This window comes from Solanum lycopersicum, chromosome 11 (assembly GCF_036512215.1).
Source record: "Solanum lycopersicum chromosome 11, SLM_r2.1".
NCBI lineage: Eukaryota > Viridiplantae > Streptophyta > Magnoliopsida > Solanales > Solanaceae > Solanum > Solanum lycopersicum.
Window position 1 is genome coordinate 8,953,476 of NC_090810.1, and position 16,604 is coordinate 8,970,079.

Below are 16,604 nucleotides of genomic sequence, written 5' to 3' on the forward strand. Positions count from 1 at the left end.
TTATCTTTAATTTATTATTTAATAACTTGCATTATTAGACACGATGCATACATATTGGATAAAACTTACATTTTTCCTGCTGATATTTGTTGATTATCTTTATTTGTTTATTTTTTACTAACAATCTTCTTAATTGTCACCAACTTTAAATAGATTATTTATTTGAGATTAGATATTTTAGTTAATCAGAACGTGCAACAGCTCTTGTAGCTCAGTTGGTTAGAGCACCCGTTTAGTAAGCGGGAGGTCTTGAGTTCGACTCTCAACAAGAGCATTATTTTTTTTTTAATTAATTATTTTTCTGTTAAATATATTATATCAAGATTAAATTGTATGAACACTAATTCTAAGTTCCAACACATAAAATAAATATTTAAGCCAAAAACATTTGATCTAATTCTAAGTTCCAACACATAAAATAAATATTTAAGCCAAAAACATTTGATTAAAACTTCAAATAAATACTAGGAAATAGAACTTTAAAATAGACAAAGAGGGAGTTATTTAAATGATAAATATTTTTACTTCCAACCTCGCATAAGAGAAATCTTAATTAAGACATATTATGCCATGTTTGGTATAGTGTGAGTCGAACCAAGATTTAAAATATGGGGCACATATATTATGCCATGTTTGGTATAGCGTGAGTCGAACCAAGATTTAAAATAAGACACAATCAGGATTTAAAAATTGTTAATCTTAATTAAGACATATAGTATGTCAATCTTAACTAAGACATATATTATGTCATGCTTGGTATAGTGTGAGGCGACTCGAAATTAATAATAAGGGACACCCTCAAGATTTAAAAGTTGCTAGGTGCATGCGTACCCTCAGCATGCATGTGGCCGCCTATGTGTTCAATGAATATAATTTGACTTGAGTTCAAATATTCAATAAGTGCCTATGCCTTCAATAAATATCACATATAAGATATGACATTTTTCGTGAATATCATTTTTGAACTATCAAATGTGTGAGTAATTTATATAAGAACTATCATCAACTGTTTATTGAAACACAACTCAATTAATATTTAATGATGTTTCTACTAGACTATTTTCTCTTTTTGTTTAAAAATAATGTCAAGTGATATTTAACGTGAATAAATAATTCATATTTAAATAATTATCAAATTAAAAGTTAAAAGAGTCAATATTTCCATATAATACCTTGTTATGATGGAAAATAATATGATTTGATGCTATTTCTTTATTCTTCGCAGAAGTATATGTTATGTTTTATGAGATCAAAATGAATTGTCACTTTATTAGAGACAAGCTCCATTTCACTTGATCACATTAATACTTGTCATCAGTTGGTTAACATACCATTCATTTAAATATTATATTTAATAAATATAACACGATAAAATATGATATATCATAAAATAATCGTTCAAACAGAGCATAAAATAATTTAAAAATATTTTCCCAAGAAAGGAATTAGTACAAACACTTAAAAAAGAAATAAAATCGTGCAAAAAAAAACGTATAATATTTAAATATTTTTTTATTTTAATTTATGTAACATATTTTATTTTGTGAGAATTAAACAATTGAAAATTTATGCATGAATTTTCAATTTTATTTCTATAATAAAATTTATATATCTATAAATTACATAAATCGAATTATACATGTTACAATAATTTTATGGAAAAATTGTATATAATAGCAAATTAATAACCTAAAATAAATGGAGTAGCTAGGGTTTGATTTAATTGTGCTCCATAGCAAACGTTAGTCAAAGTTTGTCAAGCGCCTCTCTCCCAAAAATCTCGCTCGCCACTCTCCCATTCTCGCTCGCCTCTCTCGCTTTATACACAGAAGTGTATAATTTCTGTTTCTGTTTTGTATAAAGCGAGAGAAAATTGTATATACATATGCAAAAACATATATCTTCGTGTTATACACTAAAATATACAATTTGCAAACATTTTACTTCAATTCAATTGTAGACAAATGCAAATTTTATACAAATATTGCAGAGAAAAAGGCCAACGAATTATACAATTGCAGTGAAATACAATTTTCTCTAGCTTTATACAACAGAAGTGTATATATTGTGTTTCTGTTTTTATATAAAGCGGGAGAAAAACATATATCTTCTTGCTATACAATTATAATTATGCAATATACATACATTTTAATTCGATTCAATTGTATGCAAAACAAATTTTATAAAAATATTGCAACGAAATAGACAGCGAATTATACAATTGCAGTGAAATAGGATAGTGAATTATACAATTTAGGCCAGCAAATTATACAATTTAGACCAGCGAATTATATAATTGTATATGTATAACGAATTATACAGTTTTATATTTGCTATGAAGCGTAATAATGCAAACTTTGCTATATCATACAAATATAAATTTTTTATTTACTATACGAAAAACGTTAAATAAATAGGACAGATAGTCATAAAATAAGAATATTTGCATGTTATTTGAATTAAATTGGCATAACAAGAAGCAAAAGGAAGATCGATCTCTGTGCTGAATCTCCGATCAAAGAAGAAACAGAAATCGAAGACTCTTATCGTCTTCTTCACTTTGATTCCTTCGTCCGTCCACACTTTGTTTTTTGAAAATTGCCCTCAGAATCAACCACTGACACTGTATTTTTTTTAAAAAAATCATATTTGGGGTTTTCGAGTTTCATTGTGTTAAGAATTGTGCCTGGGAAAATGGGTCTCTGATGGAATGGCAAAAGAAAGTTTATGTGTTACTGAAGCTTTTCGGTTATTGAAGAAGAAGAAGAAAAAAACTATATGGGGAGTTCACAGCAGTCCGGTAGCTTTGGGGACCCTCAACAAATCTCCTCTGATAATGTTAATGGTCTTTGCTTGGCTATTTCTTCTAGTTTATTTATTGGGTCCAGTTTTATCATCAAGAAAAAGGGTCTTCAAAAAGCTGCTGCATCTGGCCTCAGGGCAGGTATCTTTACTTTTTGGTCCATGTATAAGAAATTGCTAAATTGAACTTGGTTTTAATTTCTTTAAATATCTAATCTTTTTCATGGGATTTTATGAACTGAGTTGGAATTTGGGAAATGCACTTTATGTATTTATTGGTTCACCCACATCAGAAATGCTTGAAATTCAGCTGGGCTCTTTTTTTATAACCATGGTGTCTGGTGCAGCCTAAGCGCACAAAAATGATATCACGGATACATACCACCTTCCACCAGCAACAACTGAGAATAAATGTGTTTTGTCTCTACAAGTACTCAACCACTTCATTGACCGCTAAGCGTGACTTGTGTGTGACTTTTTCGTTATGTTCTTAAGACTTCAGGAAGTGGTATTTTTGTTTGGTTCAATTGTCATTTCTGGTGTCTAATTATATTTTTTAAATTGGTTGAATGGATTACTTTGGCGACAGCTTAATTTCTTAGTGTTACTTTCTTTTTTTCACTCTTTTCTTTTTTCTGTTTTACTTTATGGTTTTGCTGAATTTACTGATATCTTTGTTGGAGTACATTGTTCCAAAAAAATTCCTAATTTTCTGAAAAGATTAAGAATTTGTGATATTAAGTTGGCAGAAACAATTGTTCAGTATGTTAACAATGAGTTAGACTCTTGTTAATAAGATTCAACATATAATTAGGCAGTAAAAGTTTCCTGTTCTGAATTGCTTTATGACACTCTTTATTGTTTTAACATACCATATAGTGATTGCGATCAATAATTGGGAAACATTGACACTTGGTTTAGACAACAAATCTTTTGGCACTAAATATAAAAATCTTAGTGTGGATTTAAACCTATTATCATGTTTGGTTCTGAGATGGTTTGAAGTATATCCTTAAGATCTCTTTTGTTTAATATATAGTAGAAAACGAAAACCGAAACCGAACATAGGAGATTCATTATTATCTGGGAGACATTGTGGATGATTACAGAGAATATTGATATGAGATCCTTGTCTAGTTCTCATTGTTTTTGGGTTTTGTTTAGTTATCCACTATAGGGAGAATTAGGTGCTAAATTTGGTCCATAGCTTCACATATACTAGACGTATATGCTCAGTTGAGATATTTTACTTTTACCTTATCACAAACAATATACTATATTTATATGGTTAGTTTGGTCCCACAGCTTCAGGTTATAACAGGCCTATTAAACAACAGAGGCTTCACTGTTTGCTGCACTCCTGATAATTAAGGTTTCATTTACTGCAAAAGGGGATAACTACCTGTGTGCAGGATGTTTGTAAAATCAACTTCTTGACTCTATCAATGTCCACTTTTTATGAGCTCTCTTAGGTTAAAAGAAGACGTGACCCTCTTAAGTGGAGTAATTTGACATTATAATACCTTTATTTCATCCATAACAAGAGCATGTTGGATATAATTGTATGTTGGATCCATTGTAATTTAAACATCTTGGTAGGAGTGTTTTTCATGATAGCACCATCCTTGGTGATTAATTATCATGATTCTCATATCCTTTTTTGAGGGAAGACACACGTTAGTCAAAATAATGTCATCCGACTCTGCTTCGTTGGGAAGTTGCATATAAAAACTAGGTCTGGAACGCGCGTTGCGCGTATAATTCCTTTAAAGAACCTTAGTGGATTATACAATCAGTTTTTCTTTATTTTCTTTTTCCTTCCATGAATTATAATGCTTGTGTTGATTGCGATAAGAAAGAAAATTATAAAAAAAGCAAATGATAGACTTGAAGTTTTAAATGAGAGGCTTATAGGTTTAATTTACCCCAAAAAATAATGAAACTTGAGAAGACCAAACACCATGAATTTTTTTTATCCAAACCATCAAACAAATATATAGGTATGGGACTGGGCAGTGATAAAAATATATACTTGCTCTGATGCCAGATGAAAATAAGAATTGAAGTTTATTGGCAAAATCGAACTTGAGTTTCTAAGAAAAAAAATGCCAAGCAATCTGCCATACATGGGCAAAGAATAAAGGAACTCAAGTGAAAATGGGAAATGAGAGAGGAAAGTACATAAGATATATTTAGCATCTGTAAGTCTTTCTTCCCCGTTCACGGTGAAATTCCCCAATCATATAAAGCTCTCAACATTTTTAAATCATAAATAAAGTATTTAAGGACCATTAGGGGGGAACTATGTTGTTCGGACTCTTCAAATATGTCGTTGGGTGTGTGTTAGATCCTCCGAAAATAGTGCATTTTTGAAGTATTTGTCACGGGTGCGACAACATTTTTGGAGAGTCTGTGCAATATAGGTGGGGAATATGAATTGAATTATATTGGTTCATGAATCAGTCCTTAAGGTATTACATGAAATAGTGGATTAATAAATAGATATCATTTCTTGTAATAAAGGTTGACAGTCTAATTAATTACTCCAACAAAATAAATTTCATTAAGATAAAAAGCTTACTAGAGCTCACCATTCAATGAACCACATTTCTTTTGCTTATTATTTTTAAAATATTTATTTGAATGTATATTTACTTTTCTGAAAAGAAAATGTTATGAAAATAATGTTTCCTTGAAGGACAAAGACATCGTTCAATATTTGATGGACATTTTGGTAATTCAACTTTTAACTTTTTTGGTTCCCACTTTTAGAATAGTATAGAAGATATATATAGATAGATAGATGTGCAAAACAATAAATATAAATTAAATGACATCACTTCATGGCGTAGCCTGTCTTTGATGGTCAGTAGCGTCGACTTGTGTAAATGAGGTGGAGGTTTAAGACCTTCTGTGTACATGTTTTGCATATTTTCTCATTGTTTCAATCTCTAACCCTCTTTTATCAAACAAGAATAAAATACAGGCCTCTATTGTCTTAAACATAGAGGCAGTAATAATCAAACCCTGTCCTCCAGCAAAAAAGCTGATTAAACCAACACACCCACTAACATTTGTAACCACAAAGTGAAAATTAAATATTCAATCCCTGAAAAGTAATTATTTTGGTATAACATAAATGGATTTAGAACGATAATTTTGAAAGGAAGTTACTCATCCGTTTTTGTAACTTGCAACTTCTGGGTGATTGAAATTGCTGGTGTTGTTATTCTCAAACTTTTCATCTCTCATGTTCGTATAGTTATTTGTTCACTTCTTTATATGTGGACACTATTTACAAAAGATCATGGGTACACCATTGTGAGATAATATGTGTTCAAGATCTCATCTGTTTTAATCCTCCTGAAAAGATTTCATTTGAATCTGTCCATAGCTTTTGGAAGACAAGTAATCTTAAACTTTCATAAATGTGGTGTTCTACCTACTTTCAGAGTCTTCTCAAAGAAAGTATTATTTGAGCATGCTACAACATTTCTTCTGCTTCTAAAAAAATGCTTCCTTATTTCCCATATCTTTAGTACTCTCAGGCATATCTCATATCCTTGCCCATGTGCCTGTTCTTGACATGGATGCTCTCATGTTTTATCTAGAGCTACAGCTACATAAGCTATTTGTGAAGGTTATGGATAAAAAAATTGTAAGAATGCATGCAATGTGCATATAATCACTAAACCTTTTCCATTGTATTTCAATTTATATGTTGGTTTATTGGTCCCTTTTAATAAGTGGATTCATGATGCAACTGTGATTTATAGTTATTTTGGCATTTGCTTCATTTTTAATCTAATGTTTCATTCTTTTTGTCAAATGTGTGCTGCAGTAGAATTGTCAATCAGATTGACCCGCATATAATCCTTCTTTTTTCATCTGCAATTGTCCACATGACAAGTGCTTTATAAGAAGAAAATGAAGCGTCCCATTTCCCCTTAGCCTTTCCTGATTCTCCAAATAATTTTTTGTCCACAGTGCTTTGATCTAGTGGTAAGATTGTAACACGTGATGTCTGGGCTATGCGAATATCACGGGTTTGAACCCTTCCATAGACAAAAGCCATGTATTTAAGTGGAAAATGGTAGAAGGATGGATTAATTATTCGATATGTTTTGAATGGTCTGGGGCTGGCCCTTAAGGATTTCTCTGTTATCCTAACAGAAAAGGAAAAAGAAAAAAGAAGAAAAATGGATCATTGGTGGTGCTCGGCTTTCAAATATATCATGAAACTGTTGGATAAGAAATGGGTTACCACTTTAAAATCTTACTCATCTTAGATCTTGGCTTTAAACATCGTAATCTTGAATAACAACGTTAGCTTCTAAAGGTTAATTCAATTTCCATACCTAGAGATAATGTGACTTATTTTTACATGCTATGGCAGGCTCTGGAGGTTATTCTTACTTGATGGAGCCGCTTTGGTGGGCAGGAATGATAACAAGTTAGTTATCCTATCACATTCAATCTTCTGATATATGAGGATTTGTAACTGTTTCCTCTGTGGTCCAAAATAATGTCTTTTAGTGACTTGGCATGACTATTGAGATGAGAATTGAAATGTACTGTATTTAAATGTATATAAAAAGAGATTTTTTTTCATAACTCATTTTTCTTTTCTTTTCTTTTCTTTACTTTATATTGGCAAGGAATATGAAAATAGAAAAGTGGTGTTGCAAACAGTCAATTAATGGAACTTATGACTTGGTATCGGAAAATAAAGTTCATCAAGTAAGGGAACTCCTTGAGGAAGTAGATGCTATCTAGTAGGCTATTTTCTACAAAGTAGTGACTACGACATTGGATTGTTACGGGGACAGTATGTTCTTTATGCTTACTTTGCGTTTGAGTCAGTGTAATTGCTTGTGAAGTCTTAAACAGTATAGAGCCATGGTGAAATTCTCGTTGTTACCTTATAAAATTCAGGCATCTATGATGGTTCAAAGGGAAGAGAAAAAAGGAACTTGGCCGTTAAGGAATATGGACAAAATGACTCAGTTGATTTCAACTTATTTTGATAAGGTAAATGATCTTATTAATTTTGGGGGAATCCCCTTGTACAAGAAGTATACCAAAAGGTAGATGAACCTACATCAAAATTTGGTTCTCTATGGAAGTCACGCATTCATCTATGCAAACAAGAACCTCATGGGTGCAATAATATTAATAGCTGATCAAGGGGGAAAGAAAGGAAAAGGAAAGATCCGTCACAGAAAGTACTTGACTTGTGAAAGGCAACACAAAATTCTCGGTAAAAGAATAAGGATAATTTACGGTAATAGACATCTATGTCAAGGATAAATTATGCATATTGAGTTGTCTGAGAGATTACGGATGATATTTTCCCCCATAACTGTCCCTTTGTAGCTCCAAAATTCAACCAGCTAATGATTGGAACCACTTTAGACGCTGCCGTTTTTCATGCATGTTATATAAGCTGGTATTGCTGGTTTTCTTGGTAACTGAACTTATTGAATATGGGGAAGGATAATTTTGTATTCTCAATCCAGGATGAGTGAAAGAGGAATTGAGAGGTGAAAAGTAAAGGAAGAAAAAAATTAACTATATAAGATAGCATTAACATGTAAATTGTTGTTATTTTGCTTCATTAGTGTGAGAGAATAGAAGGGCTTCCAGGATCTAAGGAGCTGAGGGCTCTTTGAAGGCTATGAATATATGATATATCCTAATGTCTTAAGAAGTCCCACTGACTATTCAAGCCACATTATATTTGTCAATTTTCTTAATTCTCTAACCAATGACGCGAGGATATTTACTTCAGTTCTTCGCATTTGCTCTACTTTGATGTGAATAATATGGTCTTTTACTTGTTCAAAAGCCTAGATAGGAAAAAATACATGCATTTTCTGAAAATCTTTCCAATATTGCTTGTAAATAAGTTATATCTCTCTTAAGGCTTTTTCCTCCTCCACCTCTCCCTAAAAAGAATATGTTTTTATGGGGCTTCCATGCTTGTCGTTTTATTTTTATTTGAAGTATTTTAACCATGTACATGTTCTTCTCACCTCTCTATTTGAAAAAAAAAAGAGAAGACAAACAAGGTTGATGTGAGTGCATTGCTTCTGTGGCAGTGATTGTTGGAGAAATTGCTAACTTTGCAGCTTATGCATTTGCACCTGCTGTCCTAGTCACACCTCTTGGTGCACTCAGTATTATTATCAGGCAAGAGAAGGCTGGAAATGATTGTTCAACTTTGCTATTTGTTACCTTCGAGGCAATATTTATTTATTTATTTATTTTTGCAGTGCTGCACTTGCTCATATGATATTGGGAGAAAAACTGCATATTTTTGGAATAGTTGGTTGTGTTCTATGTGTTGTGGGCTCAACAACCATTGTTCTGCATGCTCCTCAAGAACGTCAAATTGAGTCTGTAAAGGAACTCTGGGACCTTGCCACGGAACCTGGTATGCATTTGAAGGCTGACAAAGCCGAGACCTTCTTGACATTTTGTGAGCATGGATGTTTGATTGCTTAGATTGTCAAAACTTCTTGCTGACAATAATTTGCTAATTTCTTACTCATGGCAGCATTCCTCCTATATGCAACTTTGGTAATAGTGGCAGTTGTCGTAATCATTGTCCAGTATGCTCCAAAATATGGACAGACTCATATAATTGCTTATGTTGGAGTTTGTTCACTCGTTGGTTCTATTGGGGTAGGCACTCAGCCATCTGGTTGGAGTTCGGCTTTTCATTTTTACCCTCCCCCATCCGGGTTCTCTTTTTCCCTAAGCTTGTAATTATCTCATCATTCCTACACGGGCTACATCCATGTGATCTAATTGTGATTTTTGGAAAAAAATCTTAAATGATTTGGCAGGTTATGAGTGTCCAGGCACTAGGAATAGCATTAAAATTAACGTTTTCTGGGACGAACCAGTTGTTGTATCCTCAAACATGGGTCTTTGCAGTTGTCGTAGTGACATGCGTGTTAACACAAATGAACTACTTAAACAAGGTAACTGGAATGTACTCTCAGTTCTTTTTGTTGTTATTTTAACTGGAATGTACTCTCAGTTCTTTTTGTTGTTATTTTATGCTTGGATAATATTAGTCATTTGTATGGAAGTTCTAAACATTAACTCGGTGTATCTTTATGCTCTTGGACTTTTAGGTGTCAGCCTATATCTTGTTGTTGTTGCAATTTGACTTACAATAAGGGGTCGTTTGGTAGAGTGTATAAGAATAATGCAAAATATAGTGCATTAGTAATGCTTGCATTAGTTATGATGAGATTTTTTTTTATGCAATGTTTGGTTTGGTCGACCAAAAATATTATGCATTACATAATCTTTTAGAAAAAAAATTTAGAGGATGTAAAAAAAGTTTTTGAGGGTAATTGTGTCTTTAATAATGTTAATGCATGCATTGGAACCCATTGCATTACTAATGCATAGAAATAGATGATATTAGTAATACACTCTTCAATAAACAATAGAGTGTATTACTAATACAAACATTAGTTATATTAGAAAAGTATATCAAACAAATTACTAATAATACATCAAGCTGATGCAAGCATTATTTTTTCGTGCTACTGGCTTTGAACCGGATTGCTAAAGAGCAGATGCCCTGTGCTCTATCAATCTAGTCCCAGTCTTTCCAGCAAGCGAGCGCTCCTATACACTCTATCAAACAACCCTAAGTGTGTTGAAGTTTGTACAGTTAAAACTCCTATGAAAAAATAACTAAAAATAACTTAAGCTACATCAGAAGCCTAGGCTCTCTCTTTTCATGCACACCTCTGTGTGGTCTCCTAGAGCACCAAGAAGGTTGCTTCTTCACTTGGCTAGTAGCCAAAGGGGCCATCCTTACATCTGAGAATAAGGAGGAGGAAGATGATAACATATGTCAGATGGTGTTACATGTGCAAGCAATCTTAGGAAGATGTGGACCAATTGCTTTTTTACTGTCAGGTAGCAAATAGAGTATAGACTATGATGTACTATGTTAAACTTGTTTGGAATACATTAGACTGGACTAGGTAGCTGCTATTAAAAATTTGCTCCTGAGTTGGACATTCAGGCGAAAATGGAGAAGTAGAGCACTGGAAGTAGCTCAATTAAAGCAACGCTAATCTGGATATATAGAAGAGCCAAACAAAAAAATAAATATGTAGAAGGGTTTCTTGAAGGGGTGGAAAATGCAGTTTTGTACAAATCAGGAATGCCTTTTGTTTCTTGTAACTTTTTTGGAGCATCTACGAGGTGCCAGTTATTACCGATGATCAGATAGTGTTCTTGTCAGGGGGTCTTTCTTAGAGACTCAACATAACATAATTGTGAGCACAATGACCTTGAGGAAACTAACATCTCCACGAAAAATAAAACCTTCATACGTTTGTTGTTTGATGGATGTTGAACGTTACTGAGAGATAGAGCTCTTTCTGCAGATCAGTGAACATTTCAAAATTTTATAATGAAAACTATTTGCATCTATCATTGCAGTGCCCCTTAGGTGACTATCTAGATGATTATCACAGAAATATGGATGCCATACAAGATTGGAAAGATCAGAAATTATCACATCACGACTATGCAAGAGGGAATAAGAAAGGGTCGTCTGAGATAAGAAATTTCCTTAAAGGACCTATAATTAGTTGAAATCAACGCAGACTCAACTAAGAATTGAACAAGATGGAATTAAAGAATCCATATAGATCCATACAGGCAAAGAGAACTAGTTTGGATTGATGCTTAGTTTATCGTTGCACTTACAATAAGTTGTTATTAGTCTTTTTAGTTTGGTAAGAGACTTGAATATTACCTGGGGAAAGTTAGTGGTTTAGATAACATCTAGTTTTCCTATTTACTATTATAACAAGGAAATTTGCCTGAGTAGACCCAAATGGATAGACACACATTCATTTAGACGATTTGGAATAGTTTGGGTTGAAGCCTAGTTGATTGATTTCCTTTTTGAACTTATGTTGCTCCATGACTGAGACTGACTACATAGGACTACATTTTTAGCTGCAGAACCTATTTTGGTCATTTGTTACTCAAAGGACATTTATATTTCTGATGATTGTTTTATCTTTTTGCATACCCTTGTCTTTTACTGGTGTTTTCCTCTCTGTTTCTTTCGGGTTGGGGATAAATCATTGTTTTTCTGTACCTTCAGACCAAATTTTCCTCACTTTTCAAATGCAGGCTCTTGATACATTCAACACAGCACTTGTATCACCAATATACTATGTGACGTTTACATCACTCACAATAGTCGCCAGCGTCATCATGTTTAAGGTGCAACTACTTTTCTTTACTAATGTTGTATCCATTAGCTAATACATCACATTGTTTTCTTTGAACTGTTCAAGTTGATTCAATGAAAATATTTTGAAGAAGATAGATCCTAAGATACTGAGCGACAGTTTGTATAGCTCGATAATAAATGATAGTCATAAATATATGCATAGTTGTTGATTTTTCTTTTGGACGAGAATTGAAAAGTAATTAATCTTCTTTTGTGGGTGAAAATTTTCTTTATCATCTCACCTAATTATTTTTTGCCCCTCTGAGATACTCCTATTTTTCATCTTAAATATGGACTTTTTGAACACCTAGTGCATCGTCAGTGATCCTAGACTCTAGTCATCTTTTCCGACAATTCCGCCACCTCGTTAGTATCATGTTACTCATGTAGTTGCCTAGGGTATGCATGAAGTCTAAAAATAGAATTCCTGTAAAGGAAACATAGATGAATCATATTGAACCTAACTAGACATAAACAGGATCAGGAGTGAGTAGTGACAATGATGCAGAGGAATGTGTGGTTGCTAGCCAATGTGAGTGGGGAATAATACAACTTTGTAAGTGTTGTATGAATGCACGCCAGGCTCTCGTAGACCTCCATTTTGGTGCATGAGAAACGTAATTGAAAAATATAAGGGTTGAACTTTAGAACACTCGTAGTAGTTGTACTATGTTAAACATTGATCTAGAGGGGACTGACCTTTTATGATTCCAGCGAGATGACTAGTGACTAGTTAAAGGAATAAATAATTTTACGTACTCCCTCCATCTGGCACTTTTCCGTTTTCGAAATTCAAATAAGTTTATCTTTGACCGGAGATTTTTCATATATCTTTTAATTATTTTGAATTGTCAATTATTGTGACTTATAGTACTTTTTACATAGTTTACAAATATATAAATTTCATTTAAATTTTTTTTGAAGATTCCACGAGCAAATTTCCGGTCAAATTAAATTGTTTCTCTCGAAAAGCGAAAAGTGTCACATAAATTGGGACAGAGGGAGTATTTAAGATTAGTCACAAATGAATAGAAATTTCTAAACATCATTGATGAAATTGGAGCTAAAATGAAAGCAACTATATTCTCTCTTCCTCCCCCTCCCACTGTTGAAATTGGAAGGGTGAAAAAGCAGCAATCTTTCTGAATAATTTTTAACCATTTTAATAATTCTTGAGGACTTCTCCTTTCCTTGATTTTCTGAAACTGCCTAACTAGTAGAGCTTGGCATATAACAGTTTATACCCTTAAACGTATCTAATCAGTAGTTCGTATCACGGGACTTCTCTAGTAATAAAGAGACAATTTGATCAAACAAGCCAATACAAATGAATTGCGAATATAAGTAGAGAATTGATCATCTAATGGGTGAGGGAGGAGACTTACAGTTATAGTTTATATGTTATTGATGGAGTAAAAAGATTTCATTCGAGGCATCAAGAAGTTGCAAAATAGCAAAAGTACATGTGCAAAAAAGATTTTGATTGCTCCTATACATAAAATTAGACTAGAATTTGGGAGCTTACAAAATCCAAAACCTGTTATGTGCTATTTATGAGAGAAAGTTTACACCAATTGAACAGATAAGACATCCAGCCTTGAGGGAGCGCATTAGAGTTGAAATTCCATCAACGCATCTCATGTTCCTCTATGTCCAAAATGCACCAAAAAATGCAGGCAGGTGCCATTCTCTAGATATCCGTGATGGTTTATCAACTCTCCAGACATTCCGGCTTTCGCATGCATTCTTTACACTGAATGGCATGACCAGCTAAGTCCAAAAATCGAGTGAAACATGCTCCAAAAGTCTGCTGCAACAGTACAATGGATCGCTGATGCTTTTCTGAGTTGGTCTTGCACTTGTAGCATCTGTTGACTATTTGAGGAATTCTTCTTGATAGATTATCCTGTGTTAGACAAGCGTCTTTTGAGACCTGTCCAACTGAAACGAAGTACTTGTCAGGCGCTTGGTCTTCCAAATATACTTCCAAGGCCATTTGTCAATCATAGGATTGCTGAAGGAGAAATTATATCCAGCCTTGACGGAGTATAGACCAATGTCAGAATTCCCCATTTCATTCTGTCTATTATCTGCAGCATGTTTACTGCACAACTTTCTAACAATATGAGTAGTTGTAGTTTATATATTTCTTTGATTTTCTGTTATATATTTAAAGTACATGGCAAATAAGTGACTATGAAGTCTTTTTGAGAAAGCAACTACCTATGTTCATAAAAATGGTCAAAAGCTGCATTATTAGGGTATTCAGTGCATTTTATAAAGCAATCATTCACATGCCTTCAAGCATGAAATGCTTATTTACCCTGGCAAACCCACTGGAGCTTGTGGTTCATGGATAAGTTGCAAATCTCTCCATCCTCTCCTGCTTATTGACCATAAGTGCTTGTCTTAATTACTGGAATAGCTGCTTTCAAGTGTTGAGCCATAGTGATTGACAGTAGTTAAATATTTAGATAAGTTCAACTTGCGTTTGAAAGGCATCCTCTATCTTCAACCATCTTATCTTCTTCTAAATTGTCCTTCGTGCTCATGGAACAGGATTGGAATGGGCAAACTGCAACTCAAATTATTACGGAACTCTGTGGATTTGTGACCATTTTGTCAGGCACCTTTCTTCTTCACAAAACCAAAGACTTAGTTGAGGGTATCCTTTCAAATTAACATTAGTAACAATATAATTCACGTTTTGTTGGTTTTGAGTTGATAATTATTTTTGTTCTGTTCACAGTTTCTTCACCAACTGCATTTATGCGATATCCTAAATATGATGGAGGAGGAGGCTCCAGTGAAGAAGGCATTCCTCTTAAGCATCGAGAATCCATGCGATAGCCAAGATTCAGTTGAATATCACAGTGTTTTTCTTAGGAGAGACGACAACTATTGATCCTTCCTGTTCTACTCAGGGATAGCAATAAGATGGAAGAAAGTGTTTGGCTTGCTAGCTAATGCAATAGTTGCTTTACACAGGTTAACATTAGTTTTTGTACATAAAACTACTCCAGGACAAAGTGTAAATGGGAGTCCAGTTACTGGTACATCACTCTTGTCACCGGTAGTGGAACTTACTCAGATACTCGTGACATCTCCCCAGAACTAAAGGAAAGACATTCAGGCAGGTGGTTGAAGAAATCCTCTAAATATCTTAGTTAAGTTAGATATGGATGCATTTGGGAATACCTAATTCTTTTTAAATGGAGAGAATCATATGGAGCTCTCCCATTCTTGTACCTATTTTACTTGTAAAAATCTCCAAATAGAAAGGTAGGGTAATTGATTCTCTAACACTGTTGGTCATCCAATTCCCTCATTTTTTTGTTAAGAGGATAGACCTTTTTTTTTTTGGCTAACTTGAGGCAGTGTACACACCATCCTCTTCAGACTCCACTCGTGGAATTATATTGAATATGCTATCGAGTTTTGAAATACTTGGTTCAAGTTACTAGATGCGAGCTCAAAATAGCACCTTTTTTTTTTGAAGTGTTATTTTGATTTGGGTAAATAATTTTTTTTTAAAAAAAACAAATGAAAAAAAAGTGTTTTTTTAATTGTTTCAGGTCAAATTATCCAAAAATCATCTTGGTACAAATAAACTTTGAACTCACGACTTGCATTTCTTTCAAATTATTTTTAAAAAGAATGAGTTTTTTTATCTTAGGATTTATTGGAAATAATTTCTCTATTTTTCACAGGTAAGAACATGGTTTCTATACACCTACCCATCGAGTCTGGAGTCAAAAGGATAAAAAAAATTGTCAAAAATATTGAAAGAGCATATCAATTTTTTTTTTAACCAGAAGGGTAAAATTGCTTCTGAGCGATTTTATTCTGACAATTTTTTTTTTTAATATCGCTGCAAGTGCAGCGTTTTTAAAAAAAAAAGAAGTTGAAATCGCTGCTTTTCATTAAAAAAGTTAATAGAGACAGACAACATTTTGGTCCAACATTCGGTTTGCCCCTACATCATTTGTTAAAAAAAAAATTGACAAGTCACTGCTATGGCAACGATTTAAGGAAAAAGAATTTGTTTTTCAATGAAATCGCTGCCATAATAGCGATTTTTGTGTTTTTTTTAAAAAAATTAACACGTTAAATTTGTCAGAAAAAAATCGCTCTGTCAGGAGCGATTTTGCCCTTTTGATTAAAAAAAAAAATGTACCCTATTGGAATTTTTAATAATTTTTTTTCCTTTTGGCTTCGAACTCCCTATCTATTTCAAACCTCATTTGTAAAGATAAATAGAGTATATTATTATTGTGTTTGATGATGAGATGTTCATTAGCTCTACTCGATTTGAGTTGCTCAAATTTTGCTCAACCAACTTATTTGACATCCTATTATGTAATATTATCCCTATTATAGTCATTACTAGTTGTGCATTGAGAGATGAAAAATTGTCTCATAGAGTAGCTTTCTTTGTATCTATAAAAACACACAAATAGAAAAATATGATTGTTAACAAGTAGATCCCAATCAAGAAAAAACTTGAGAAGTCTAC

The 16,604-nt window shown here is 33.2% G+C and overlaps 1 protein-coding gene and 1 non-coding gene across 4 annotated transcripts; both read left to right on the forward strand.

Moving 5' to 3' along the window:
• Positions 1-200: 200 nt before the first annotated feature.
• TRNAT-AGU (transfer RNA threonine (anticodon AGU)) lies at positions 201-274 on the forward strand. The gene has a single exon. It is a non-coding gene; the product is annotated as a tRNA-Thr (tRNA).
• A 2,165-nt stretch (positions 275-2,439) lies between these two features.
• Positions 2,440-15,532, forward strand: LOC101265699 (probable magnesium transporter NIPA4). Of its 3 annotated transcripts, XM_004250332.4 has the most exons (9): positions 2,440-2,944; positions 7,199-7,255; positions 8,904-8,994; positions 9,078-9,238; positions 9,362-9,489; positions 9,654-9,791; positions 11,986-12,078; positions 14,648-14,753; positions 14,838-15,532. In XM_004250332.4, the coding sequence occupies exons 1-9, from the start codon at positions 2,779-2,781 to the stop codon at positions 14,936-14,938; spliced, it is 1,041 nt and encodes a 346-aa protein (XP_004250380.2). In that variant the 5' UTR covers positions 2,440-2,778; the 3' UTR covers positions 14,939-15,532. The 3 variants fall into 3 exon arrangements, with proteins under 3 accessions (XP_004250380.2, XP_010312833.2, XP_025884051.2); XM_010314531.3 differs by lacking the exons at positions 14,648-14,753; positions 14,838-15,532 and adding an exon at positions 13,671-14,283; XM_026028266.2 differs by lacking the exon at positions 7,199-7,255 and having other exon boundaries at positions 2,470-2,944.
• Positions 15,533-16,604: the final 1,072 nt, after the last annotated feature.